Genomic DNA, 27,742 nt, shown 5'->3' with positions numbered 1-27,742 from the left:
GCTGGGCCTAACCCATATAAACTTGGACATGTGAAAGAGCTCATCATGCAGTCATGCAGATACGACATGGTTCAAGCAGGAGCTGTGCAGAAAGATTGAATATTTCAACAAAACTGAGATTTATCCTGCCAACGTGCATGTCACCTAATGCCCTGGTTCCCCTCCAAAGGCGACCACATGTAGTTTTGCTGTTTTTAGCCAAGGTTGGATGTGGGGGGGGGGGGATGATGGGGGGTGAAATTAGCTAACCTTGCCCTTTGCCTGCGACTTATGACCTTTGCAGGCCAAGGTATTAAGCAAAAGGCGAGACAAATTCTCTTCTGGTCCCAACTTGCAAGCCGGGATCAGTTGCATTAAAGAATGGGGCTTTTTTCCCACTTCCACAGAATTTGAATGTGTTTCATTGCAAAGGCTGGAGGATTCCTCAAACAATGAGATTATTTTTAAAAGGTAAGGTTAGATAATCACAAAGAACAGGAGGATGTTGGCTATAACAAGGGAAAGCTGTAAAACATTAATCAAGCTTCGTTGGCAATGTGAAATTTCCCCTTGGATGTGTCTGCTACCCCAATCTCCATGAACTCTGAATCTCTGAGCAAGACAGGAGGTTGAAGAAAGGTGCGATATGAACTGGTTGCGTGGACCCACCTGTTGTGGACAGCACGCCTTCAGCATCTTTTGCTGGGAAATTGTTCTGTTTGACAAGCGCTGAAATGCCTCGATTTCAGAGTCATTGAGAGACAGGCGGCATGCAAGTTTCATGAATTATTATTATTAATATTATTCTGTTCTTTCAGTACAGGGCCCTAATGCTTCCCCTTTCCCTTCAGGGGCCCGAGGGTGGCATTTCTTTCTGCCACCAGCATCCTCAGAAAAACCTCGTAGGGTAGGTTAGGCTGAGGAAGTCTAATATTTTTCAGACCATTTAGGGAGCAATGGAGACCCTCCTGCAAACTGGGGATGAAATTCCCTAAAGCAAAAAACTCCAAAACAAAAAAGACAAATCCAAGCCACAGCTGTAAAACAAAATAAAAAAACTGAAACGGGAAGGCGAGGTGCTGTTTATCCCAGGGGGAACGGCTTCAAGGGGATTCGGCGAGGCAGGAAGAACAGCAGACCCATTTGTGGAATAAATGGAACAAGTCAGGCGAAGCCAAGCAAGCTGAAGGGAAGGGGGTGTGAGCGTGTGTGTGTTTTAGTGGGTCCCAGCTATTCCTGACAATGCGGTACACATATGGAAGTGGCAAGGAATGCAAGCAGGAGGATTCTTATAAAGGATGGGAGCCCATCCCAAGCTCAGGGACAAGAAGCAGGCAGAGGCTGCAGACCGCGGTGCCTGGTTCGGCTTGCCGTCGCTGCCCAAAATGCTGTGGGTCTCCACAACTCTCCTGGCCCTTTCCCATGTAAGCTGGGCCCCCTCCGTGGAGGGACAGCCCCGCTCGGTTGCCCCCATCCCATCCCAGAAGACGCTTGGGGGCACCACAGCAAACTGGGTGACGGCTCTGCCCCAGCGGGTCTCTACTGGGGCTTCCATGGCCAGGGCCAGAGAGGAAAAGGGCCCGGGGCCCACAGTGCGCAACGACATCCCAGCGACTCTTCCCAGGGGACAAGGTGACCCGGACGTGCCACTGTCCACCAGCAGTGCCCCGAAGTTGAGGCTCTCCACTGAGAAACCGACCGACAGGAAAGGTACCAGCCTTGCATTTGAGCGTCAAAGCTGGGGGATGGGAGGGGGTGATGTGGCTTTGGGGGGGCTCAGCCATCACCTTTCTGAACATGGAAATTAGGATGCATGGGAAAGCATTGCATGGAAGTTCTAAGCAAAGGGGCAGAAGAAATGTGGTCGGTGCCACGGACAGCAATCTGGCAGTTGTGAGAATTCACTATAATCCTGAGCCAGCCAGCTACCGGTTGTGATGAAGGGAACTGTAGTCCAATGCAACTGGAGGCCCTCAGGTTTGAGAAGGCTAGTCCGATAAATAACAGGGCAGAGTGGGCTGATGAAACAGTTCCATTTTCCCAAAGATGATCCAAACCAACTTTTTTTTTTGAATTGTTATATAAGTATATATTTAATTACGTTACTTTTCTGCTGCTTCAATCAATTCAATCTAAGCCGTTTACCAAAGCTGGCAGATAGTATCAACCACCACCTAAAAAAATGTCAAGAAGATATATATATATATAATCCAACCTGGAATGATGATAACCAGAGCCATCACACATCTTCAAGGGGGAGTTGGCAACTGACTGATAGCTGTCTAGGACAGTGGAATCTAAGGCCAGCTTCTTGAGGAGGGGCCACACCAGGGCCCCCCTCAGGGATCTGGCATCTCCACTTCCCAGGAGACGTTCACCATGGCATGGACCCAACTCCCCAGCCCCTCCCTGGAGCTCACACTAGCCAGGATCCAGCCCACCAGTGTCTCACCTACAGTAGCTCATCTCCCGAGAGTCAGCTTCCTCAGGATCGAAATCTTCCCAGGTGACAAGAAGTTCCCCCATCAGTTCTTTGCCCTCTGCCCACACAGCTTCCTACTCCAAGTCACGGGAGCGATTTTAACCGCACAGTTCTCCGCTAATATGCAACGGCAGCGACTCCATAGCTTTCCCGTCCTTTAATAATATTTTACATCTATTGCTTTGTGGTAGTGGTTATTGTGTTCTCTGTGTTTCATTATTCTTTTTGGTGGTTAGACATTTCTGTGTCGTTCTTTGCTATCAAATCAACCACATAAAAAAGAGGCAGAGCTCCGATTGCACCGTTGCAGCCACCATCTTGACTTTTTTGACCACACCCTTTGGACACCCCCAGTGCGATCAGTCCTGCAGCCTTGAGCTGTCCAAAGGGCAGTCCTGGGATGTGAGAATGGACGGTCCTGGGCTGTTTTCTGCAGCAGACAGGCAGACAGATCCAAGGGGTTCTCCGGGTCAAGACCAACTTGGCCCTGCCAGAACGGCACCCCAAAATGGGGGAGGAGCTGGGGGAAGGAGTGGGCGGGGCCAGGACAAAGCCTAGAAGTCGGATGTGACAAATGGGGAAACCATTCCGTTTTTAATTTCAGTGACTGAAAATGAAATACAGTTCCTAAGCCAATTCCCCATAACATTAATAAGTTCCCCACTGCTAGAATCAAAAAGTGGGGTGGACGTAAAGCTTGCAAAAAACCCGTGTTTTGCAATCTGTTCCTACAGCAGACCAGACTGTCGAATCTCGGGCACATTGTGGTATCAGCATGCCCTTCAGGATGGCACAGGGGCTACACGGTGCATTGCCTGTATTCCCCAGTTCTCCACAGCTGCGGTGCCCAAATGCATCTCCTTTCTACCATATGCATATTTCTCCTTCGTGGGAACAGCTGTCTCTCCTGTGAGCCTTAGTGGGCGATGGAGGCTGACTCGTTCTCTGCAAGCTTGGCCACTGTCACCCATTGGGCAGTGCCAGTCAGAAAAGCGTGATGCAATTCTCTTGAGTTGGTTGGCCCAGCCATTGTAGGACAGCCGTTAGTCTCCAGTGGCAAAACATCAGGAGTCTATACTGTAGCACCTTTTCCGACCGCCAAATGGTCATAAGCTGCAGCTCACGAAAGGTTATGCCTTTCAAAACCAGTACTTCTGGATTCTTGCCAGTCCAACCTACCTTGCAGGGTGGCTGTTCTCGGGAAGAGCAGCACAACACCCACCAATGTTTGCTCCCCAATGGAAGCACAATATTAATCCAGTGCAGTGTTTCTCAACCTCAGCAACTTTAAGCTGGGTGGACTTCAACTCCCAGAATGCTTGAAGTTGCTGAGGTTGAGAAACACTGATCTAATTAATACATGCAGTAAGTTAGAGCAGGCTTGGCATTCTCCGCTGAGTGGCTTGCCTGCAGGAGGGGGCTGTGTTTCTAGAGAAGGCTTTCTTCTTGCTTCCTGCCAGCTTCCCCCCCCCCGCCCCCCTCTGCGGGGGCTCCAGGTTCAAACTGGCTTGCTCTGTTCTTTGGCTGCCCACTGGAAGGAAGCAGATGGAGCTTGGCCAGGACTACACAGAGCATCCTTGTCTGCAAGAACTTCCGTCTCCCCACGCGGCCTCTCTCGGTGCCCCAAAATGGATGCCGGGGAATCCAGGGCATTCGGCAGCTCCCGCCTTTGAAGGGAGGGCTTCTGTCATGCCCTTCCCACGCAGCATTCCCCGTAAGAATTAGCTTTGCACGTGCACGGTGGGAAAGAATCCACACGGGCACACTTGCACGCAAGCCTCTGCACACTGGTCTGTTCCCACAAAGGAGCACCCTGCTATTGGGACTCAATTCCAAGCACTGGGAATTCAGAGTTGCATTTCGAGGCAGGCTGAAGAATGCTGATCACAACCACTAGCACTCCACTTGGCTGCTTGGCCCACTTCTGAGCAAGCAGTGAAAATGTTCCATATTGATTGACCAAATAAAACTTCCGTTAAAAGAAATGCTGTATCTTCCCTAAAACGCACAATGGCTCACATAAGCAGCAGCGTTTGCAAATGTTCTCCTTTTCTCAGCTGGCCACTGGATGATTGCCTTCAGCCATCCTATTCGGCATCAAGTAAAGTAAACTTTCCAGCAAGCAAAACGGAGACTTTTCTGGCTTAAAGTTTTAGTCAATCATAAAGGGCAGCATTCCTCAACCTGGTGCCCTCCAAGTATACTGAATTATACTATGCCCACCCAGCCTGATGGGACATGCAACCCAAGCAACTAACAGCAGCAGCATCAAGAGAAGGTTGAAGAGGGCTTCTGTCATTAAATCTAGCACAAAACACAAAGAATATAAAACCAAGATTTGAGAATGTAAATCTTGGTTTCTGATTCCTTACATTTTGTGCTAGACTTGGTAACAGATGTTTTCTTTATATAAATCTCACTTTTCCATCTGTTTAAGATGCTCAAGGTAGGGAACTCCGGGGTAAGAAACAGAAATACGTTAGAAACAAGCAGGGTGTGGTCAAAAAATCAAGATGGTGGCTGCAGTGATGCGATTAAAACTCCACCTGTTTTAGATGTGCAACACCTGCCATCTTGACATTTTTTACTGTGTTGTTTGGGCAGCCCTGGAAACATTTATGAAATGATAAAAAGCCTCCATAAATAATAACCTTAATTAAAATTAACTTGTCTTGCCCAACTGGCTTCTGACAGCCATGCCCATGGCATCTCTCCTGTGCAGATTCCTAGACATTGTCCATTTCCTGCAATGCCCTTGTGTCCCGCTCTGCCCACTTTTTGGACACCCTCCCCTTGGTTGCAGAGTCCCCCTTTGCCCTCCTGCTTCTGTGAGATTCACGGGACCCCCCTCCACACACACACACACACAGAGCACCCAAAAGGAGGAAGGAGATTGACCTGCTGTGTGGTTTTACCTTCCCCCAGCCGTGAAAAAGCCTCCCCGTGTCAAAATAGTGAAGAAGACGGTTTTGAAGAAGACGCAGAAGCCATCTAGCCCAGAAGCTGCCACCAGAGAGGCATCACGTAGGTACTCAGTTCCTCTTCCCATTTCCTCAACCCAGAGGTGCTGCACTGGTAGGTTGTGTAACCCCAGGGACAGCTCAGAGCTCTGGCCTGTGCCCCATCGTCTTCCAGAACGCTGGATTGCATCTCCCACCATCCCAGACAGGGCACTTTTGGGGTGGGGCTGGCAGTCCATCTCCTCTGGAGGAAGCTGGGGGGTGGGTGGCACGTATCTCAGTGGCTCCAGACGCCCACATCTGTAGTAATGGGAGAAAAATCCTGATCTTGGGTTACAGAGCCACAAAGGAACATCCTCAGAAATGGAACACTCCTATGTTAATTTGATCAGGAAACAGTGTTTCTGCAGGCAGGTAGGAAATTGATGCACCTGGGAGCATGAGAGAAGATGCCTTTAGGAGGCGTCATGGAATCATTCATCAACAGTCACCTTCCATCCGTCAGCCTCCAGCAACTGCAGCACAGAGCAGTGTCAAGCTTTCTCTAGACTCATGAGGACTAGAATCTTGAGGCCTGATCCCTTCACCACTTGGGCGCCACAGGAGACGCCTGCCAGGGCCTCATCCTAGCCCATGGCCAGTGTGTCCCATGCTTGCACTACTGGTGCCAGGATCTGCTTCATATCTGGTGTGGAGGATGCTGGAACACAGAGCCCAGCCGTGCACTGGACTGGCAAACGCACCGTTTCAAGGGGGTTTCCAGAACAGCTTTAAGGAGCCCAGGGCTTGGGATATTCCCCTGTGCCTTGCAGAATGGGAATCTCACACAGAAAGCAAGCCTGATTCTTTCTGTAGGAAAGCCACAGAAACACGTGACCAGAGAGATCGGTTAGATCCTGCGGGCAAACGAAGGCCTGAATTTTTAGCCTTTTGTATAAAGGGTTCTTGAATCTCTCGAAGCCAGTTGGTGCTCCCTCAGATTGTTCTTGGAAAGCCAGCTCTGGGATTTTTCCTTTGGCTTTTCAGGCTTCATGTGGCATCGGGATGTTGAGTTTGGCTGCGGCACTGCCAGGCGAACAGTTGGCAGGCGCTTATTCCCCACAGCTGCCTCCAGAAATCTGGACGTATCGAGCTTGCCAGCTGCAAAAGGGGCAGCTGTTCTCGCTGAATGAAAAAAGGTGCCTTCAACTAACAAAACAAAAATCCCACAAAAACAGCAGCAGCAGCAGCGGCGGCAGGGTTAAGGTCAAGTGGAAATGCACAGCGAGTTTCTCCTGTAGCTGTGTCTCCCTCCCCATTCCCTCCTATGTTTTTTCAGTGGCTGAAAAGCAAAGACCAACTGTATCTTGCATTTTTCAATTTAACAAAATGGTGCATTTCCTGGAAGTTGTGGGTGCAGATGCCAGCCACAAAGGCACTGAGGACTAGCAGCACGCACAAAGCATGCATGTATCTTCACACACATGGGCATGCTTTTGGAGGACTTTGGGGGAAGGGCAAATAGGAGAAGGATGCAGTCGGGGCTCCCTCCGGGTGCAACAGTGGGGGGCGGACTGATCCTCCCTTCCCGGCCCTGTGTTCCAGATTCAAATTCTGCATCTGTCCCCTGCAAAACCAAATGCAAACTCTCCAACGTGTCCTGCACTGACATCAGTGGCTCCGAGAAAGGATGACTGGCCTTTGAAACTGGCAGGGGTCCCATCTCTGTATAAACGGTGCAACCAAAGCATATTTTGACAGTGGGCATCTTTTTGCCGCTGGTGGCCAAGGCTTTGCACATTTTGGCATGTCCTGCAGCTTTTAAAGTCCTGGGACTGTTCTGGAAAAAAAAAGAAGGAAAAGAAAAAGGCCTTGGCCTAAATGTGCTTGCTCTGCATAATTCCTCTGGCAGTTGCAGTGGGAAAGGACAAGGGGCCCAGGCAGGGATTTTCCAACAGCTCCCGTCTCCTAAGAATTGCAGTTGGATCCCTTGTCACATTTCTGCCTGGATTTTTTTTTTCCAGGGGGTTAACTGGCTCATGCAAGAAACAGTCGTGTGGTTCTCACATCCCATTATAATCAAAAGCAAGCACACACACACACCCCCTCACTCACTCACCAGAGTTTCTTCACTGGGACTTAGAACTGACTCTGTTTTTTCCCCCCATATAAGCTAAGTCCTTCTTCGGGGATGTTGTTTTATGCGGCCAGATGACTATCCAGCCTCTGTTCAAAGAACTCCAGCAAAGGAGAAAGCAGCACCTCATGTGGCAGCCTGTTCCACTGGCTACAGCTCCTCCAGAAGCAGCTAGACCACAGTGAGGTGGCCTCATCTGCATAGAGTGGAGGGCAAAACATCTCATACCTGACAGCTGTTCTTTGTGCAAGAACCACAAATTCTGATTTAGGGGAAACTGAGGGAGGGAGTTCATGGGGGGGGGGAGTAGAGAGAGCTTTCACCAAGCTGATTTCGTCTCATGCGCACCCCTCCCACTATTTTCCTTCCACCTTCTTGAACCAGAATGTCCTCCCCTGGGACTTGAGTCTCTGAGGGTGCGGGACTCACAACTGCGAGCCTCCAGTTTCAAGCGAGATGGACTCGGGGCCCACCGTGGGCGCCTCAACATCCAGGTAAGGCTCCACCAGGCAAGGATGCTCAACACTAAGTAGGGGAGACAGAACAAGGCCACCATTGTTAGAGTTCACACCACACATGCTGCAAGACCCAGCTATTGTCTTTGCGTGGGAAGCAAACCATCATATTAAGCCATAATTGGATTAATTTGTGGGAGGATGGCTTGTGAGGTGAACAGGAGGGGTGAGTGAACTGGCTGAGTTTCACCCCAACGAGGTGCTTTCCATTATGGAGACGGCACAATTCATCAAGGCTTGGAGACCATGGGTTTGGCCTTGTTGACATGCTGGACACCACCCTGGGGCCATCTCCATTTGTTCCCTGAGTTAGAAGAGGTACCCACATTACACTGCATCCTTCTAGTGCAGTGTTTTTTCCAACTTGGCAACTTTAAGATGTGTGGACTTCAACTCCCAGAATTCCCCAACCAGCATGCTGGCTGGGGAGTTCTGGGAGTTAAAGTCCACTCTTAAAGTTGCCAAGTTAGGAAAACACTGTTCTAGTGGCTTCCAACAGCTTAGGAAAACCATCTTAGGAGGGGTTGGCAGATGCAGGTCAAACACCTTGAAAGCCTCCTCATCTTTTGGAACTGCCAGGGGAAGCAGTGAAAGGAATGCTTGATGGGGATCAAAGCATCCTTGTGAAGCTTTGCACACCAAGGCCAAGAAATCCGGGGACCAAGGTTTTTTTAACCTGGGTTAGAGTTGGCAGGTTGAGTGAATCCAAACCATGCACTGGGAATTTGGAATTACCAAATCCTTGGGATCCTGCAAAAGATCAACACAAGTCAGGCCAGGTTTATTTGCCTTTCCCCTTTCCTGCATATCTTCAGAGAATGTCAGCATGATGCCATTTCTTCTAACAGCCCAAATGTTGACAAAATCCAGATGAATCCCCAGAAGTGTGTTATCTTAGCAAAAACCATTTCAGCGACCTGTTTCAGACCAACAAACACACCAAAAGAAAACAGTTCCTAACAACCGCTCTTCTGAAGTTGGGGTCCTACAGATGTGCAGGGTTTCAGATCTAATAATTCCCAGGTCATGGTTGTCTTCTGGGCCCCAGATGAAGAGAGACTGGGAGGACATCTAGAGTTCAAAAGGAGTTCACATGTCCTTACTGAGTTGTCCACCACCCAGGGACTGAGGGTTTTTTAATGGTTTAGGATGGTAATGCGTACTCCACAAAGAAAGCATTTGATTGCGTAGAATTTACTGGGATCGGCTTCAGTGTCATTTGACGTACATTTCTGAGCTCAGTTGGGAGGGTGGAACCAGGTCAGCTGGATGAAATCTGATGACAAAAATGCCCTGTTTGTTCTTGTGGCTGAGTTTAGCTGGATAGCAGGTCAGGGCAAAGTTTCAAGGGGGTGTTTGCAGTAGTGACCTGGGGGTGGATCAAAATGAGCAAGACGGGGGATGCAGTGTCACAATGCAAGCTCCGTTCCTTTCATACGTATCCACGTCATGCACCTGAACAGTACAGGAGGCTTGCATTGTGAGACCACACCTACCATCTTGACAGCGCACCTCCCACCGCCTACTTTGGAGGTATTTCCAGTTGATAAAGCCTCGCCTAAGTCATCCCATCGAACCAAATTCTTATTTACCGCTTCACACCCATGAAGCCATCCAGCTAAACCTTTAGCCCAGATGGGTCTCCCATCTGTGCAATTTGCATCCCATTCTATCAAAAAAGCGTTTTAGCTTTTCCTGTTTCTTTTTTAGATTTGTATTCTATCAGTCTTATACTCTGCATTATGTGCCTTAATTATATCTTGAACAATTAATAAAAAAAAAATTTTTTTAAAAATGATACAGCTGCTGTTGCTGTTCCAATGCTCCTGATTAGAGCTGATTGTTTTTTAACTGAATCTACAACACCTCCAGTCGAACCGGTTTGTCTCCAGACCTCAAGCTGGAATCAAAGGATGCCCTCTCCAAATCTTGAGTCAGTTTTCACATTGAACCAGGGATGATTTGTACAGACCCATTAGGCTGAGTACAAGCTGCCAGCTCCTCACACCTCCTTCAACAGATGTGCACCACTGTGCAAACATCTGCTCCCTGGGGATTTCTCTACATAATGAGGGCCAAATTGCCATAACCGAGATGTCCTGTGGAGACCCCATGAGAAAACTTCCAACTTCTGTACTCTCTTTGCCTCCCTTAAGTGAGAGGATAAAAGACAGAGCCAAAATGAAGGAGGACACCCTTCCTTCTTCTTACTCTTCTTCTCCTGCAGCATTGGGGCTTCAGAGGTGATTGTCCCAAAGGTGGAGATCCCAGTGTCAGGGCCTCCTCTTGAGGAGTTAATCCTTCCCCTGGAGAGCTCAAGAAGAAGGTAGATACCTTCACATTTCCCATGAAACCTTGGGTTTGATGGAGCCCACCAAGTAGGGTGGACCTCAGGAATCAAAGGGTGCCTGTTTCCCCGTGTGGAGGGCAGAGGAAATGGCATTGAAGGACAGGAGGAAGGCAATGGTCAGATAAGAGGGGCTTGAACCCAGGCCAAGAATGTAATGTGAGTAAATGTCTCAGACAAGCCCCTCCCTAGTTCACACAAAGATAAAGGGAGGGAGGGGGAAGCACATTCGGACTTGCAAGACTGATGTCAGCCCAATAAGGTAGACCAGACTAAGAAACCAATGCCATGTAGGTCAGGACTCCCTTTATTGTAAAGCTGTAGAAACAGGATCTTGCAAGTCCGAATGTGCTTCCCCCTCCCTCACCTTCGTGTGAACTAGGGAGGGGCTTGCCTGAGACATTTATTCACGTTACATTCTTGGCCTGGGCTCAAGCCCCGCTTATCTCACCCTTGTCTTGGTAGTGTCTCTTCCTCCAGTCCTACACTCAGACTGCTCCAGGAATCCAGGGGTGCCTGCTTCATAGTTTGCCCTCCATCTATTGCCACCAATGCCAAGGCTGACCCTAGCCCCCCCCATCTCTCTCTCACACACACACACACACACACACATGCTGTTTTTCTGCCCCCAAGTCTTTGGTCTCGGTGCCTTCCTTAACATTACCTCTGCTCCACTTCCCTCTTGCCAGTCCGGAATTCACGATGGCGACTTGTATGATGGGGGTTGGTGTGCAGGATACAAGGACAAGGACCAGTGGCTAGAAATTGACACCAGGCGGCTGACACGTTTCACCGGGGTCATCACACAAGGGCTGAATTCCATCTGGACGTAAGTGGCACAAGGAGGCCGGGAGAAGAAACCTTCCATCACAGGCAGATATGCAGCTCCAGCTACACTCAGCCTTTAATCAGGAGTAGTCTGGTAGCACCTTTTCAGACGAACGTATTTTGTTACGGGTAGTCCTCGGGTTATGATGGCAAGCGGGACCAGAATTTCTGTTGCTAAGCAGAAACGTGACATCATATGACCGCATCACTTAGCGACGGCAATCCAGGCTGTCTGTTACCATCATAACCCCATGACGTGCGGGTCATTAAGCAGGAAGTGGCAGGAGTCCCAGGTAAGGAGTGTGGGGGTACTTCGGGGGGGGGGAGGCCCTGGGAGGCCCCACACATGCAGCACGCGAGCTGGGGAGGGGGGTGCTGCAGCGCAGCACGACTGCAGAGAGGCCGAGGGAAGGAGGGCGCGGGTCCATGCAAGAACAGGGAGGCCGAGGGAAGAAGGGTGCTGTGCGGTGCGCAGGAAGGCTGGGGGCTGACTTACCCAAGCAGCTTGTGACCTTCCCTGCCGGCTTCCCCAGTGACTTTGCTTGTGGGAAGCCAGCAGGGGAGGTCACAAATGGTGGTCACGTGATCGTGGGATGCTGCAACCACCGTAAGTGTGAGCTGGTTGCCAGGTGCCCAAATCACGATCGTGGGACTGTGAGGACGCTGCAAGGGCCGGAACTTTGAGGACCAGTCATAAGTATCACTCGTCAGCACCGTCGCAGCTTTGAATGGTCACTGACTGAGTGGTCAGTAAGCGAGGACTACCTGTAAAAGGCATCAGAACTTGTGAGCTGCATCAGATACACAGCATGGCACAATCCAGCTTGCAAGACTGATGTCAGCCCTAGTAGGCAGATCAGATCAGGAAATCAACTCCACAGGAAAGCTGAAACTATTGAGATTGGCTAAAGTGCAGGTAATCCTTGTTTAATGATGCTAATTAGGACCAGAAACTCCGTCATTAAGCAACGCGGTCACAAATTGAAAAACCATGTGACTGTGCTGCTTAGCAACAGCAGTTCCAGTTGCCATCATTAAATGAGGACTGCACCAATCATTAAGTGAGGACCTCACAGGATTGCAACTTCTGACCTCCTGCCAGCTTCCCCACCGACTTTACCTGTGGCAAGCTGGTAGGGAAGGTCACAAATCACGATCGTGTGACTGCAGGACGCTGCGACGGCTGTAAGTATGAGGCCCAGTTGTAATTACCCATCATAAATTTGGTCACTGAATGAGTGGTTGTTAAACGAGGAATCTTCCTTGTAAGGGAAGTCTGGTTGTGCTGGACCACCTCCTGCTTATACTGCTGTGAATCAGGGAGGTGTCTGCCTGAGCCACTTCTGAATGTTTTAGACTTAAAAATGCTTCGGCCCCTTTTGCCTAGGGAACAGTTCCTGCACATTTCTGTAAGGGTCATCTTCCTTACTCTTTGCAGACGCATGGAGGGAGCTTTCATGATGAAGTGAGCTGTAAAGCTTCTGCCTTTTAATAAAATTACTGGGTTGGAAAAGGTGCTACCAGACTCCTGATTTTTGGCTGCCACAGGCTAACCCAGCTCTCCTCCTACAATACCCTTAAGAAAACCGTACCTGAGATTCTCAGGATGATGGAAGTTTACTTGGAAGAGTTTGGATGCTGGGTGAAGTAGCACCGTATAAAGATGGAGGTGTGACTTCTCTCCTTTGCTTCTGCTCGTTTTGAACCGACTGTCTCCTTTCTCCCACCAGCTACAGCTGGGTGACCTCATATAAGATCCAATTTAGCAACGACACTCATCGTTGGCAGCCTTGCAAAAATGGGAGCCAAGACATGGTGAGTCCAGGGGGGTCTTGAACAAGCTTTGATGGGCTGCTTCCGGAGCCATGCGCAGGTGCAGATGGAGGATAGTCTGATATCCCTTCCTTCCTGCGAAATGCAGCAACTGTCTCCTGCAAAAGTCCCAGGATTACAGCCGCAGGCATTAGTCAGGAACCACAGCTGTGTCCAAAAGAAGGGGCGATCCACAGGGACAAATCTTGGCTGGTCTTGGAAAAGCATAGTGGGGTTGGACCTGATTAGCGCCTGGAGGGGAGACCACGAGGAAATCCTCAAATTGTACGTTGGAATAAGCAGATTAAAAAGAAATATCCAGAAGGAAGCAAGTGGAGACCACTTTAATGCAGTCCTCAAGAAAACTGCCCCAAACTATCCAGGGAGCAAACTGATCTGAGTTCTCCGCAGAGGAGACTCCAACTTTATAGTACACACACCTCTTATTCAGTTGTTCCTAGATTTATTTCACCTTGCACAGCAAAACTCTACCATTGAAAAACAAGCCAGATTTTAAAACAGCAGAATTAAATCAATTGGTTGATAAAAACAAATAAGCAAGCAATGATGTAAAGTCCTATTATTGTATGGGACTTGGCAAAAACATTACTTTTGCTGGGCGAGTAAATTCAACACTGTAGTTGCCAGGACCCAGTCGCAGGACAGGAATCCAGAGCAAGAGGGACATGGATGGAAAGGATCGAGAGGATCAAGCCGCATCCATTTTACCCCCAGTTAACAGATACCTAAAGATGGGCCTCTATAGGTAACTTTGTTGATGATACTGGAAGGACTAGGAGTGTCTGCAGGGAGGGGGTCAAAAAAGTCAAGATGGCAGCCACACTGGTGTGATGGGAGTTCTGCCCAATTTTTATCTGTAATGGGTGGAACTTCGTTCACACTATTGTGACAACCATCTTGACTTTCTTGACCACACAGACATCCCTGAGAAGGACACTGAAACAACCAGCTCCTAAACCAGTGTTTTTCAAACTTGGCCACTTTAAGATGTGTGGACTTCAACTCCCAGAACTGGAGTTCAATTCTGGGGGTTGGAGTCCACCAATCTGAAAGTTGCCAAGTTTGAGAAATTCTGGGTTGGAGGGTTGGATGGATCAGAGGGATCAGGGTTCAAATTCCCAATTATCTCTCAAGCTCGCTTGCTGATTGGGGCAGTCACTATTTACAATTCCCCACCTCACGGGGTTGTTGGGAGGGGAAAAGGGCCACCATGGATGATATCTTTGGCTCCGGGAGGAAGATGCATACATGCAACAAGTAGGATTTTTAAGCCACAGAAGATTTGGGGCGCTGTCTCTCCTTGCGAGTTCCCCTGCAAACAGTGCAGAAAATCTGACTAATTTGGGGCTGGGCAGGAAACAAACTCTGAGCCCGACTCTGCTGGTTCCAGATCTTTCCTGCCAACAAGGAGCCCGAGACCCCCATCCTCAACCTGCTCCCCAACCCCGTCGTGGCGCGTTACATCCGGATCAATCCTCAAACATGGTTCGAGAACGGGACGATCTGCTTGAGAACCGAGATCCTAGGATGTGCCCTGCCAGGTAGGCCCCTGGGGGCTCCAGGTGGTGGGATGCTCAGCCACGTGTCCTTGGCTCCCCGTGTCCCTCCCTGACCTCTTTTCGAAGCCAACCCACCCACAGCTGGAAATCATGGCCCAAAGTTTCTCCTCTTCCTGTGAATGTTGCGGCCAGCGTTTTTTGTGGTAGAAAGTAGCAGCAGCATCAAAGAAGAGAAAAATTGGGAAAGGGGACCCAGCTCCTTCCCTGAGGGACCCTTCGGAAGACAGTTTCACCAAGCTTCTTTCTGAGGTATAGGAAAGCAGACTTTCTGCATAACATCAATACTATAAAAAACGATGATCAGAATCCCAGTCATGGCTGAACATCCATGCCTATCATTCCATTCCCACTTCTGTTTAAGCAACATTACGCAAAGCCCAGAAAAAAAGGAGGAGGTTGTAAGGAAAACAAATTGCAGAAATGGGATGCACATTGCCGGTGCGCATCCTTCCAGAAGTCTGCCTCCTTGCCCATTTTGTCCCCCTTCCTTCCCCAGTGAGGACATCCTTGGTCTCATCAACTCCACCCAACCATGGCCCTTCCCTCCCTTTCACCCACTTTTCTCTTTCTTCCTCTGTTCTGCAGTTCCAACCTCCTTTATTCTGAGACCAGATATGCACCACTTTCACCCGGCCACTCACTTCTGTATTTGATCCACGTTCGTCCGCTACCGTTGTGGGTTCACCCCCAAAATGCATTCCCCCCCCCCGCCATCTCCTTCGTTTGTCAATAAAATGTCTTGCCACAGTTGTAATTTGCGCCTGTGTTTCGATCCAGATCCAAACAACATCTATCCATGGGACTACACACCTGGGACCAACGATAAATTGGACTTTAGGCACCACAACTACAAGGAAATGAGGAAGGTCTGTTCTTTCTCACAAAAGGCTCGAGGATTCTGCTCTTCCTTGGTTCTCTTCTCCAGGAAAATGATCATCAAAGCCATGGGGTGGCATTCCAGAACAAGGGAAGGATGAGCTACGTCGACCAGCTTTGCTGGTTCAAACTGTGCCAGAACCTGATAGAAAGAGGATCCAAAGTCAACTTGCTTGACAACTAAAATTCCCCTTGGGTAGAAATATTCTGAAAAATATGAGCCCATTTATTTTTTAAAAGTCATTTTGCCTTGAATTATCCTTAATGTCTTTTGATTTTCCATTCTATGACATTCTCAAGGGTTCATTTCAACATCTCACAGGAGATGATGGTGGGGCAAATTAAGGGGTTCCCCACCCACACCCCTACAATTTCATTTAACCTTTGAAGGAAATCCAGATTTAGATCCCTACAAAAAAGACTCCCCAGGCCCTCTCTTAGCACGTTCTTCCCAACCCCATCTGTCTGCCTTTCCTGAAACGGAGGGAGAAATCCGCTCACCTTGAATTCTTGGATTTCAGCATGCTGAGCTCTAGAATTAACCACAAAAATAATTCTACTTCCCTCCTGGCAGCTGATGAAGAAAGTCAGTGACGCCTGTCCAGACATCACAAGGGTGTACAGCATCGGGAAGAGTTACCTGGGCCTGAAAATGTATGTCATGGAGATTTCGGACAACCCTGGGCAGCATGAAGTAGGTGAGCATATCTCAGCTGCCCCCTCCTTTTGCAGGGAGAGAGCACAGTGGGAGGCTGCAGAAGAAGGGCATCGTGGCTGGCGCTCCCATTGACGCACAACTCCTCTGCCAACGGGGCCCTGACAGTCTCTCTCTCTCTCACCTGCCTCCCAGGGAGGGCTTGGGGAGCCAATGCTGAGGTCTGCCAACGGAGGGCCACAGATCCCCCTAGAAACCCCCGGGCATCTTCATCCCTGCAGGAGAACCGGAGTTCCGCTACGTGGCTGGCATGCACGGCAACGAGGCCTTGGGCCGGGAGCTGCTGCTCAACCTGATGGAGTATCTCTGCCAGGAGTACAAGAAGGGCAACCCTCGCATCCTGCGGCTGGTCACCGAGACCCGGATCCACCTGCTGCCCTCCATGAATCCAGACGGTTACGAGACGGCCTACAAGCTGGTGGGTAGAACGCTGGCATGGGGGGGCAGGGGGAGTCTTCTGGAAGTACATTCAGGCTTGGGAAGGGTCCACAGGGCAGCGCACAGGGTCCAAGGCTGAGAACTGGCATCTCCAGGCCAGGCTGGGAAAATGCCAACCAGAACCCCAAATTGCTGCAGGGGGTCAGAGCTGGCAATTTGAGTCAGTGCAAATGAAGCTCTGATGCCCCGAAGGGAGCTGTCCAAGAGTCTGGATCCACCCCCAACGCTGCCACCCGGGGTGTGAGTCCGGCCAGCCGCAAGTTCATCTTTTGCCCCTTTTGCTGGCCTTTTAGGGAAGTGTTGGGTGGCTTCTGTTCAGAGTGGAAAAACTAATGAGAATTGGGGTTTGGGGGAGAGTCTTAATAGAAGTATATGAAGCAGGCACCGCATGCAGAAATGAGGGAGAGGGGAATTTTGGCAGTGCCTGTCTCCAAAAGCTAAGCAGAGGTACGCCTGGTTGGTACTTGGATGGGGAACCACAAGGAGATCTCAGGGATGGGAAATCGAAGAAAAAAACATCCTGAAAAGGCAAGCACCAACCACTTCCATATTATGCCAAGGAAAAAGCAGTCCATGTAGTCCTCAGGTATCAAGAGAGACTTTTTTCTGTGCTCCAGTTGGAGGTCATTCAGTGAAATGTATTGGTGATGACGACAGTCCGATACACAGCGGTCCCCCGGGAATGGAGGGTGGGTGGCTCAGCTTATGAGGGGAATAAGCAAACGGAGGGCCCAAAGATCCATCAACAGCTTCTTAGCTAAGTTGACAAGATGGAGCCCACACGTCAAGGCACAAATCCCAGTTGCTGAGAGCACACAGTGAGGCGAGGAGCAGCCCAAAAGGCAAAATGGTCGCTTTAAACCTTGCATTGTCTTTAAACCATCCCCAGAGCCCCCAACTTTCTCTCGGGGGGGGGGGGGAGACGTTCACTGTCTCCCACTGCAGCACTGGAGAGCCAGCCCACCCCACTCGCCAACCCTGCGCTCTGCTTTGCCCTGCAGAATGGCAGCCATGAGAACAATTCAGCCACCCTTCGGCCAGGAGTCTTGCAAAAACAGAAACACGCAGCTCCGGCCAGCGCCTGGAAGGGGCCACATTTTGAAGGGTTAAGTCGGGAAAGGCCCCCAGGCCCCGCTCTGCTGGAAGCCAAATAGCTTCCCTGCCCTGTCTACAAACCAAACCTGGTCGAGAGGGGGTGGCCAGAAGGTTTCACCCAGAAACCGGACTACCGATCTCCTCGTGCCGGTCCATCCAGAACAGGCTGACCATACATCCCGTTCTGAACGGGACAGTCCTGTTTTTTTAACATTTCCCGACTGTCCCGTTGTTTCAATATAAATATCAATTTTGTCCCATTTTTTAAAAACGTTGGAGCCGTTATTGGGAAAAGCAGGAAAAAAATGGAAATGGAAATGGAAAAGGAAAAGGAGGCTGACTTGGCAGCAGTTCTCAATGGGAACCGCAGGAGCAGCTGATTGGCGGAGAGCAAGAGGGAGAGTCGCTGCCGCCAATCAGTGCAGTGGAAGCCGGTTGGAAAAGGGCGCCCAGCAGAAAAGAAGCCAATTGGCTCTCAGGCCAAAATGGCGGGAAGAAAATAAAATAAAAGGGCGCGCCAGAGAGGAACAGGTTGTCGGGGACAACCCTTCAATAGACTCCTCCATTCCTGTCCTCCTGTCTCCGCTCACCGCCGCCTTCAGCCCTCCTGCAACCTCTCCGCCCAACGCCACCCCTGCACCAGCCTCTCCGGACCCAACCACTGCCACACCTCCCCCTCCCGCACCTTCCCAGCTTACTGTCGATAACCAGTTTTATTGTCTTTTTCATGAATACGGAATATTACGTAAGTTTAACCCCGTCCCGTTTTGCCATCCCGATGTCCCGTCTTTGTCTCAAGGAAATATGGTCAGCCTAATCCAGAGGGCACTGGGCTGGACCTCAGTCTCCTCTTTCTCTCACACCTCTGCAGGGCTCGGAGCTATCCGGCTGGGCGATGGGCCGATGGACGTACGAAGGCTTTGATCTCAACCATAACTTCGCCGACCTCAACACGGCGCTCTGGGATGCCGAGGACTACCAGCTGGTCCCCCACAAATTCCCCAACCACTACATCCCCATCCCGGAGACATACACCTTCCCCAACGCCACGGTGAGTCCTGCCCCGATGCCCCCTTGGTTGTGGCTTGGCCAGGATGCCCGGTTTCCTCCATCTTTGTGGGCGCTCTCCTCCCCCCACCCGCACCCGCTTTTCCAGCACGCCTCTTTGGCACTGCCACAGACCAACAGAGTAAGCATCCATCGCTGAGGGAACATGAAACAAAATGCACCCTGCTTTGAGAGGCTCTGAGGCGGGACCAAGATTGCTATGCTGGGGGAGGTTTACATCCTGGCATCGTCTGTATTATGCAGCGGGATACTGTGGGTTCGCACAATACCCTAATCTCGGGTTAACAAAGCACAGTTCCTGCATTCATACCACAGGCCGTGTCTAAACCATTCAGCCGTAACGCGATGGCTTGCTTTGCACGACGTGCTCAGCGCTAAAGCCTGAGTTAACAAAACACTGCGGTTGCATTCACACACAATTCACCTAACGCACGCTGCTCCAAACAAGTAAAGTAGAATATGCTAGCATAGTTTGCACAACACGTTAAAACAATCCCACTGCAAACTGAACCGCAAATCACCCACTTCAAACCTCGTCCAGGGGTTGCGCACCGGCTCTCCTAAGATGGTAGCCTCCTAGGGACAAGGCTGCTTTGCTTCTCCAATGATTGGCATCACTACGCCAAGGACAATTGACGAAGACAGCCTTGTACCAGCTGATGCAAACACCCCAACGCACCCTTTGTCTTTCCCATCTCATGTAACCCAGAGCGCGAGAATGTGGGGGCTCAGGACGGCTCAGCCCTGCAAACCTTTGCTAACATCCCTGGTCACTCCTTCCAGCTCAGCAAGAGTCACTACTGTGGAGAGAACCCCCTCCTCCTGGCGAGGCTGAGGTGCCCCACAGAACGGCAGTTGGATAATGCAGGGCTGTGCTCCCAAAATGCGCAGAAGGCTGTGCAATGGGGTTCCCCCAACATGCCAGGCCTGGTTAGTTTCAAGCTGGGGGTCTCTGTGTGTGCATCTTAGCGGCTGGGGCAAGCCCCACCTATTTGCTCAGTTTACAGTGCCAACCCAGAAGGTGGCTTAATTAGAAACCACACTGAGTGCATTGCAGGAACCCAGTTCATGTGCTGGGTGACAACTCCACTCCCTAGGGCGCCACAAGAGACTAGAAAGCATGCAGGCAGGTCCGCATTAGGCTGTATGTGCCAGTTAAGACTTGAGACAGGAATGCCGACAATTCAGGTTAGGACATGGAAGATGACAATAATATACTGGCTTAAAGTACGTCTTTTTTCCAATCAGGCTGACACCCTTAGTTTTAACAGGTAATTTTGCTTCTCCCAGGAAACAGGTGGTGGAGCATAAGCTGACTTCATATGGGTTCTCTATGCCATTCTTAATATCTATAGGCTATGATCAAGCCAAAGTGCAAAAGCTGGCTTGCAGCTAAACCTCAAAAAAACCAAGATTATGACAACCAGCTTGATTGATAACTGGCAAATAGAGGGAGAAAATGTAGAAGCAGTGAAAGACTTTGTATTCCTAGGTGCAAAGATTACTGCAGATGCTGACTGCAGTCAGGAAATCAGAAGACGCTTAATCCTTGGGAGAAGAGCAATGACAAATCTCGATAAAATAGTTAAGAGCAGAGACATCACACTGACAACAAAGGCCCGCATAGTTAAAGCAATGGTGTTCCCCGTAGTAACATATGGCTGTGAGAGCTGGACCATAAGGAGGGCTGAGAGAAGGAAGATCGATGCTTTTGAACTGTGGTGTTGGAGGAAAATTCTGAGAGTGCCTTGGACTGCCAGAAGATCCAACCAGTCCATCCTCCAGGAAATAAAGCCAGACTGCTCACTTGAGGGAATGATATTAAAGGCAAAACTGAAATACTTTGGCCACATAATGAGAAGACAGGACACCCTGGAGAAGATGCTGATGCTAGGGAGAGTGGAGGGCAAAAGGAAGAGGGGCCGACCAAGGGCAAGATGGATGGATGATATTCTAGAGGTGACGGACTTATCCCTGGGGGAGCTGGGGGTGTTGACGACCGACAGGAAGCTCTGGCGTGGGCTGGTCCATGAAGTCACGAAGAGTCGGAAGCGACTAAACGAATAAACAACAAACAACAACGATCAAGCCAAGCAATCAATTATCCAAAGGATAAGGGATGTAGCGTTCCAAACCAAAGTTAACAGGCTGTCCCAACGTGACAGAATGTGGATAAACAGGGGTCCATGGGAACCAGCCAGTTATCTGCAAAATCTAACTTCCTCTAAGTTGAGAATAGCATTTTTCAAAGCCAGATATAACATTCTTCCACCAGCAGAACTTCAAGGCAGGCATAATAAAATCCCTATAGTGGAGCGCATCTGTCTGCATGCCGATAAGAAAGTTGAAACCACTGTACACGTATTAATTATGTTGTAAATATTACAGGAATATAAGGGCTATTTGTATTGTGCCCTTAATAGATAAATTCCGAGAAAACTGAGTACCTAGAAACTGTAACCACCCATGGGATGCTCCAAATAAATGGAGAAAACCTAAAGAAGGTGGACATCTTTCGGTACCTTGGCTCCCGTCTCCAAGGTGACGGTGGCATCAGCGGTGATGCGCAAGCGAGGGTGGATGTGGCCTGGTTGCGCTGGTGAGAACTCACCGGTGTGCTTTGTCACAGACAAATACCAACCCGTCTCAAATCTAAGATCTATGGGACGATCGTTCGCCCTGTGGCGCTGTATGGAACCGAGCGTGGGGCAACAACAAAGGGGATAGAGAGCCACCTCCATGTTACGGAAATGCGTACGCTCCGTTGGACATCGGGCATCTCCCTGCTCGATCACGTCCCAAACGATGCCATCCGGCAACAACTAGGCGTGCCATTAATTACAGAGAAGGTGAGAGAAAGCCGCCTTCGTTGGTATGGACATGTCCTTAGAGCGGAACCTTTCACTGTCGCCAAAATAGTTTACCATCTTAAAATCGATGGCCGGCGGCCACGTGGGCGACCAGAACGGAGATGGCAAGACACCATCAATGAGGACAGGCAAATCGAGGGCCTGCGCCCTGAGGATGTGGACAATCGGGCAAAGTGGCGTTTCAGGATCCGAAAAGCAGACCCCGCGATGGCGGGAAAATGCTGGGAAAAAGAATAGATAAATTCCCAGGGAGATCAGACGTATTTTATCTGAGCTATCCTCTCCAGGATTTAAAACCTGCTATTACCTCTGCAGTAGCCAGATGTTGTGCTGCTGCAGTGAAAATAAGGCAAAAACAGGCAAAGACGTAATTGGTAAGAAGTTCCCACTTTTACCTGTAATACCATTTTTGGACTGGTATTTCTTAATTAAAAAGCTGCCAGAGGATATTCACTCTATATTAACAGTTTTTAATTTTTAAATTTATCATTACTTGGGTAACCCACGTATTATTACAGAATTAGAGGGGCCTATGCAATAATATTAGGTGATTTGTCTTTTAGTCTTCTGCTGTTTGAGTTTGTTTTACTCGGTTACTGTTTTTTAAATTGGCTGGTCATCAACTGGGTAGATACATACTACGACTACTAGCCCAGGATATGTGCCAACCTAGAAGGTGGCTTAATAGGAACCACACTGAGTGCGCTGCAGGAACCCAATTCATGTGCTGGGCGACAACTCCAGTCCCTTCGGCACCACGAGAGATTAGGAAGCGTGCAGGCAGGTGTGCACTAGGCTGGGTGTGCAAGAGGCAACATTTTAGAGAACTGCAAGGCCACTCCGGGTCAGTTTTTTCTGCTTTCAGAAACACTCTCTTCCCCCCTTCCCAACCTAGCTAGCAAAGAAGGGGCTCTCCACTTATAATTTAATTTTTAATTTTAATGTATTTATTTATTATCTCGCCTTTATTGTTTTTATAAATATCTCAAGGCAGGGAACATACATAATACTCCTTCCTCCTCCTATTTTTTATTTGCTTATCCTGACCGTTTCCCACCGCTAAGGTTGCCCCAGAAACCCGGGCGGTCATCAGCTGGATGCAACGCTACCCCTTCGTGCTCAGCGCCAACCTGCACGGAGGTGAGCTGGTGGTGACCTACCCCTTCGACATGACCCGCACCTACTGGAAAGCCCAGGAGCTGACGCCAACCGCGGACGACCCCGTCTTCCGATGGCTGGCCACCGTCTACGCCACCTCCAACCTGGCGATGGTGAACGACGAACGCCGGCTCTGCCACTACGATGACTTCATGCGGGAGGGGAACATCATCAACGGAGCCAACTGGCACACTGTGCCGGGAAGTAGGTGAACGGGCCACCCTCGATGGGGACTAGCCACTTGGACGGGTTGCACACCTTGCATTTCCCCAGTCCCCTTCTTCTGTACAGCTTCACTCTTTGCACCTAACCCTCTTCAGGCAATTGCTCCGTTGGGCATCTCAGGAATTTCTAGCGTGCAGCACCTGAATTGTGGAACACGTGAACTCTTGACGGGTTCACTCAGAAGTGCCTGTTGTTATTCTGATGCTGTAAAGTCGTCTTGACGTTCTGCAGGCCACATTACTGCTGTCTGTTAAACGTGGAGACCAGAGAAGGTCAGAAGTGAAGCAGGGTCAGGCACAAAGAGGGTTAGGACAGAAGGCCACAGAGCTGTGAACCACACCAGGAAGTTGTAAAACGTCCCAGTCACTTAAGGTGGGGTAGCGAGGAAGTGTGGCACAGGTGGACTTTGGGACAACCGCTCTCTCTCAGCCAGCCTACCTCACAGGGCTGTTGTTGGGGGGGGGAAACTGGAGGAGAGAATGGCAACAGCCTCTGCAGGAATCTGCAACGACACCAAAAAGAGCTTTCACCGGGTTCTGAGCAACCTCTCTCTCTTCAGTTGCTTTCTTCTGCTGAACACTGCTCCTCACGGACCTTGTGCTGAGCTCTCGATAATTCTTCCAAGGCAGCCTCAGCCTCCCTCCCTCCCTCCCTCCCTCCCTTGAAATTTCTTTTGAGCATTGAATGCCCCTGTATGACTTCTTTCCACAGGGCCCAAAACGTCCTGAGCAACTTTCTCTTCTTCCCCAGCTGTCCACAAGTACACCAGCTCGTCTTCTGATCAACGTCTAATTCTTTTGGCACTGTCTTAACCGGTGTTTCTCAACCGTGGCAGCTTGAAGGTGTGTGGACTTCAACCCCCAGAATTCCCCAGCTGGCTTCGAGTTGCTCAGGCCGAGAAACACCGGTCTTGACTCTCTCTCTCCCTTCTACTGCCTTCCTCCCAGCTGTTCCTTCCTCCTTTTGGACTTGCCTCAGCTCAGCTTCCTGGAGCGCCTCGGCCATTTTCTTTACTTCCTGACGTCGTCTTCTCCATTCTCGCCCCTGCTCCGTGGCGAGCCCCTTCGCTTTGCCCAGCCCCTCTAAAGCCTGTTTATGCAGTGCTGCTACAGCTTCTAATGCATTCTGAGCCTTTTTCTCTTTTTCTAGGGTGTCTTTTGCATCATTTCCACCAGTTTTCAGGTCTTGTCTATTCTTTCTTCCATGGCTTTCCGCTGAGCACTTGCCTGCTCTTCTCGGATTCTTTTCTGTCCCTCCAGCCTTTTTACGAGCTGCTTCCAGAGCCACCCCCAAAAATGCATGGATGAATCCTTGCTTGCCAGGAGCTGAGTCCCACTCAAAGGAGACTTATCAAATGCTGCCCAGAAAATTTCCCCGGATTAATACCCAAAGACATAATCCAGAGGAGGAAGCCTCTACTCTGGTGTGCAAATGGCTGCGATTTGCACAGTCTGGCAGCTTCAGTCCAGGAAAAGATGTAAAATTAGATTTTTTTAAAAAAATTAATTGGATGCAATCATGACACTCTAATAATCTGTTTTGCTTTAAAAAAAAAAATCCTCCAATGTTCTTAGGCTCTTTAGAAGAAATTTCCAAAGTGCTTTATTAACACAAAAGAAAACCTCTCTGAAAGCCTCAGAATTAATGTGCAAATGGGACTTAATTGGATTCAAAAGGCTACGGAGCGCTTTGCAGCCGCCCAATCTAATCTGCATTGAAGTGGCTGTGCTTCAGTTCGGCGCCTGCGCAATCTGATCAAAGCTTTGTTGAATCAAAGCAGCTCTTTCATTATTATTTTTTTTAAAACAGACCTTGTCAGATTAGCTCTGAAACCAAATGCAGGTCTGCCTCAGCTCAAGCAACACACCGGCCATCAACCTTCAAGAAAACACAGGAACCTTTCGAACGATCCAGCCCAAGGGTTAAATCAGATGCTCTTTATCCATCCGTTACTAATTGTGCAAATCAGGGTGACGTCTCTTTTGCCTTCGTTTGCTTGCGCTTCCCGCCTCGGTGTCTTCTTGACACGCTGGGGTTGTCATATCCAGCGTTCCCCACCATCTATGGGTGCCAAGATGAAAAACCCTAGCTGAAGCTGTCCGCTTGGCCTCACGTCACTGATGGGCCCGTCCCCGTCAGAGGAGGCCCCCCAGGATCAATGTGACCTCTGATCAGGTTTTCCTCCCTGCAGGTATGAACGACTTCAGCTACCTCCACACGAACTGCTTTGAGGTGACGGTCGAGCTGTCCTGCGACAAGTTCCCGCACGAGTCGGAGCTTCCACAGGAGTGGGAGAACAACAAGGAGTCCCTGTTGCTGTACATGGAGCAGGTAGGGGGAAAGGGAGGGGGCCGGTGTCGGCCTCCTTCCCCATGACGCGACCCAGGGCTGTGGGACAAGCTCCGTCCTCTGAGGAAGCCTTGCGGGGTCCAGGCATGGTGATCATCTAATTAGCCCAGTCCTTGCATATTTCATACGCAACTTTCACTGTTGCCAAAGACTTGAGAACAGCGCAATGTGATTTGGATGGTCTTCTCCCTGCTTCGGTGATGGGTTCTGAGAATCTACTGTTATTTGTGGGGTCTTCTGCTGCCCCTTTGCACAATTGGTCTCTATATGGCAGTGTTTCTCTACCTTGGCAACTTCAAGCTGGGTGGACTCCAACTCCCAGAATTCCCCAGCCAGCAAAGCTGGCTGGGGAATTCTGGGAGTTGGGAGTCCACCCAGCTTGAACCTGCCAAGGTGGAGAAACACTGCTATATGGGGACCTCCTGTGCTTTCTTAAGACTCTTCCTACCCTTCCCTTCATGGGAGAAAGTCTGTTAAGAATTTTTCTACTCCTGAAGCTGTAGAAATGAAGAGAGGCACTGGATGTAGGGGAGAGGGAAGGAACCAGCCATCTAGGGCCCGCCTTCTTGTAAATTGCTGGCCAGACCAGGAAAGGGATAGGATTCCCAGGACCGGGATTAGGGCAGAACACCCTCCCAGAACCGCTTCTCCCCTGGTGCCACCCCTCCCGGGGATACCACCCGCTTCAAAAGGCAGTGGATTTTGGCAGAGGATGCGGTAATCCCCTCCGCTCCTCACCCTTGCACGCTACGGTCCTGATCTCCCACACTCGGCAACTGACAAAGCAGCGTGTATTAAATCTAACACATGTCGGACATCACTTCTGCCCGGCAATAAAGCGGCCTTCTCCCAGCTGGTACCCTCCAGGGGCGTCAGACTACAATTCTCATCGTTCCCAACCAGCACCCCCCTTGGTTGTAGGCTGACGCATCTGGAGGTGCTTGCAACGTCCCAGCATGCACGGGTTTTTGTTTCACGCGTCCCCCCGGATGTGTGCTGGCTGATCAGACGTACCGTTGCAGATCCACAGAGGCATCAAAGGCACCGTCCGAGACAAAGACACGGAGCAAGGCATTGCAGACGCCATCATTTCGGTGGACGGCATCAACCATGACATCAGGACAGGTACAGAAAGTCTCTTCACGGCCAATTCTTGCGTCCCGCGCAATAGCCCCACCTCACCCACCCACCCACCCGCTTGACACTGCTCCCCGTCAACTCCTCTTCCGTTTGTCCGCTGGCAGCTTTCGACGGGGATTACTGGCGCCTGCTGAACCCTGGCGAATACGAGGTCACTGCCACAGCCGAGGGCTACCACCCTGTCACCCGAAACTGCCACGTCTACTACGAGGACAACCCCACCATCTGTGACTTCCGCCTGACCAAGACCCCGAAGCAACGGCTGCGAGAGATCCTGGCCAAAGGGGGGAAGGTCCCCAAGGACCTCGCTCTGCGCCTTCGCCAGCTTCGGCTACGCAAACTGCAGGCCCAGAGACGGGCCCAGTGAGGGGGAGGCGACGCCACCAGACGTCGCCAGCTGGCACGTGGCTGTCAGGCCCCTTTTTGGCTGGAGCCCTTCCAGTTTTCAAGAGGCTGAGATGATACCTGCCCTTGGCCCCAAAACATGAATGCGCTTCCTGGGCTTTCAGAACAACTGATGTATAGTAACCTGGCATTTACTGAGAAATATTGTTGATAGAATCGCAAATACCTGAACATTTCTCCTTCCCTCCCTCCCACCTTTCCTCTTCCCCCCTCCCTCCCTTCCTCTCCCTTCCTTCCTCTCCGTCTCTCTTCCTTCTTCCCTCCCTCCTTCTTTCCTCTACCTCCCTCCCTTCCTCTCCCTCCCTTCCTTCCCTCCATTCTTTCATCTTCCACCCTCCCTTCCCTCCATCCTCTCCCTTTCTCTCCTTCCTTCCTCTCCATCTCTCTTCCTTCTTTCCTTCCCTCCCTCCTTCTTTCCTCTTCCTTCCTCCCTCTCCCTTTCTCTCCTTCCTCTCCCTCTTCCTTCTTTCCTTCCCTCCCTCCCTCCTTCTTTCCTCTTCCTCCCTCCCTCTCCCTTCCTCTCCTTCCTTCCTCTCCCTTTCTCTCTTCTTTCTTTCCTTCCTCCCTTGTGTCAAACACAAAGATCAGCTCCATTTTAAGACAGACTCGCGGGTGTCGGAAAGCAGGGCTGAATTTCTAGAGCTCTCTGGACTCTTAGGTACATAATCCTTTCTCTCTTTACTGCCTGCCTTGATCGCAGAATTTCGGGAGCTGCTTGTCACTACTTAAAGAACACCATGCGCTCTGCTCACAAACAGAAAGCCTCTCTTCTGTATCGCTTCAT

The 27,742-nt window shown here is 50.2% G+C and overlaps 1 protein-coding gene across 1 annotated transcript; it reads left to right on the top strand.

Annotated features, from left to right (window-relative positions):
- The first annotated feature begins 1,258 nt into the window (after positions 1-1,258).
- On the top strand, positions 1,259-27,141 carry CPXM1 (carboxypeptidase X, M14 family member 1). Its single transcript, XM_063310184.1, has 14 exons — positions 1,259-1,689; positions 5,387-5,485; positions 7,922-8,031; positions 11,089-11,228; positions 12,958-13,042; positions 14,451-14,601; positions 15,397-15,485; positions 16,070-16,193; positions 16,432-16,628; positions 18,615-18,794; positions 22,746-23,043; positions 25,256-25,395; positions 26,436-26,538; positions 26,658-27,141. The coding sequence occupies exons 1-14, from the start codon at positions 1,278-1,280 to the stop codon at positions 26,918-26,920; spliced, it is 2,391 nt and encodes a 796-aa protein (XP_063166254.1). The 5' UTR covers positions 1,259-1,277; the 3' UTR covers positions 26,921-27,141.
- Positions 27,142-27,742: the final 601 nt, after the last annotated feature.

The sequence above is a fragment of the Candoia aspera genome, chromosome 8, assembly GCF_035149785.1.
Source record: "Candoia aspera isolate rCanAsp1 chromosome 8, rCanAsp1.hap2, whole genome shotgun sequence".
Classification (NCBI taxonomy): Eukaryota; Metazoa; Chordata; class Lepidosauria; order Squamata; family Boidae; genus Candoia; species Candoia aspera.
This window is presented reverse-complemented; position numbering and strand designations above follow the sequence as displayed.

What these genes read in the sequence shown, in the direction of transcription:
- CPXM1 (XM_063310184.1), top strand. Translation starts at nt 1,278, where the DNA reads ATGGGAGCCCATCCCAAGCTCAGGGACAAGAAGCAGGCAGAGGCTGCA. An exon ending in CCTAGGATGTGCCCTGCCAG is followed by an intron (nt 14,602 to 15,396) that starts GTAGGCCCCTGG and finishes GTTTCGATCCAG; the next exon opens with ATCCAAACAACATCTATCCA. An exon ending in CAACCATGACATCAGGACAG is followed by an intron (nt 26,539 to 26,657) that starts GTACAGAAAGTC and finishes GTCCGCTGGCAG; the next exon opens with CTTTCGACGGGGATTACTGG.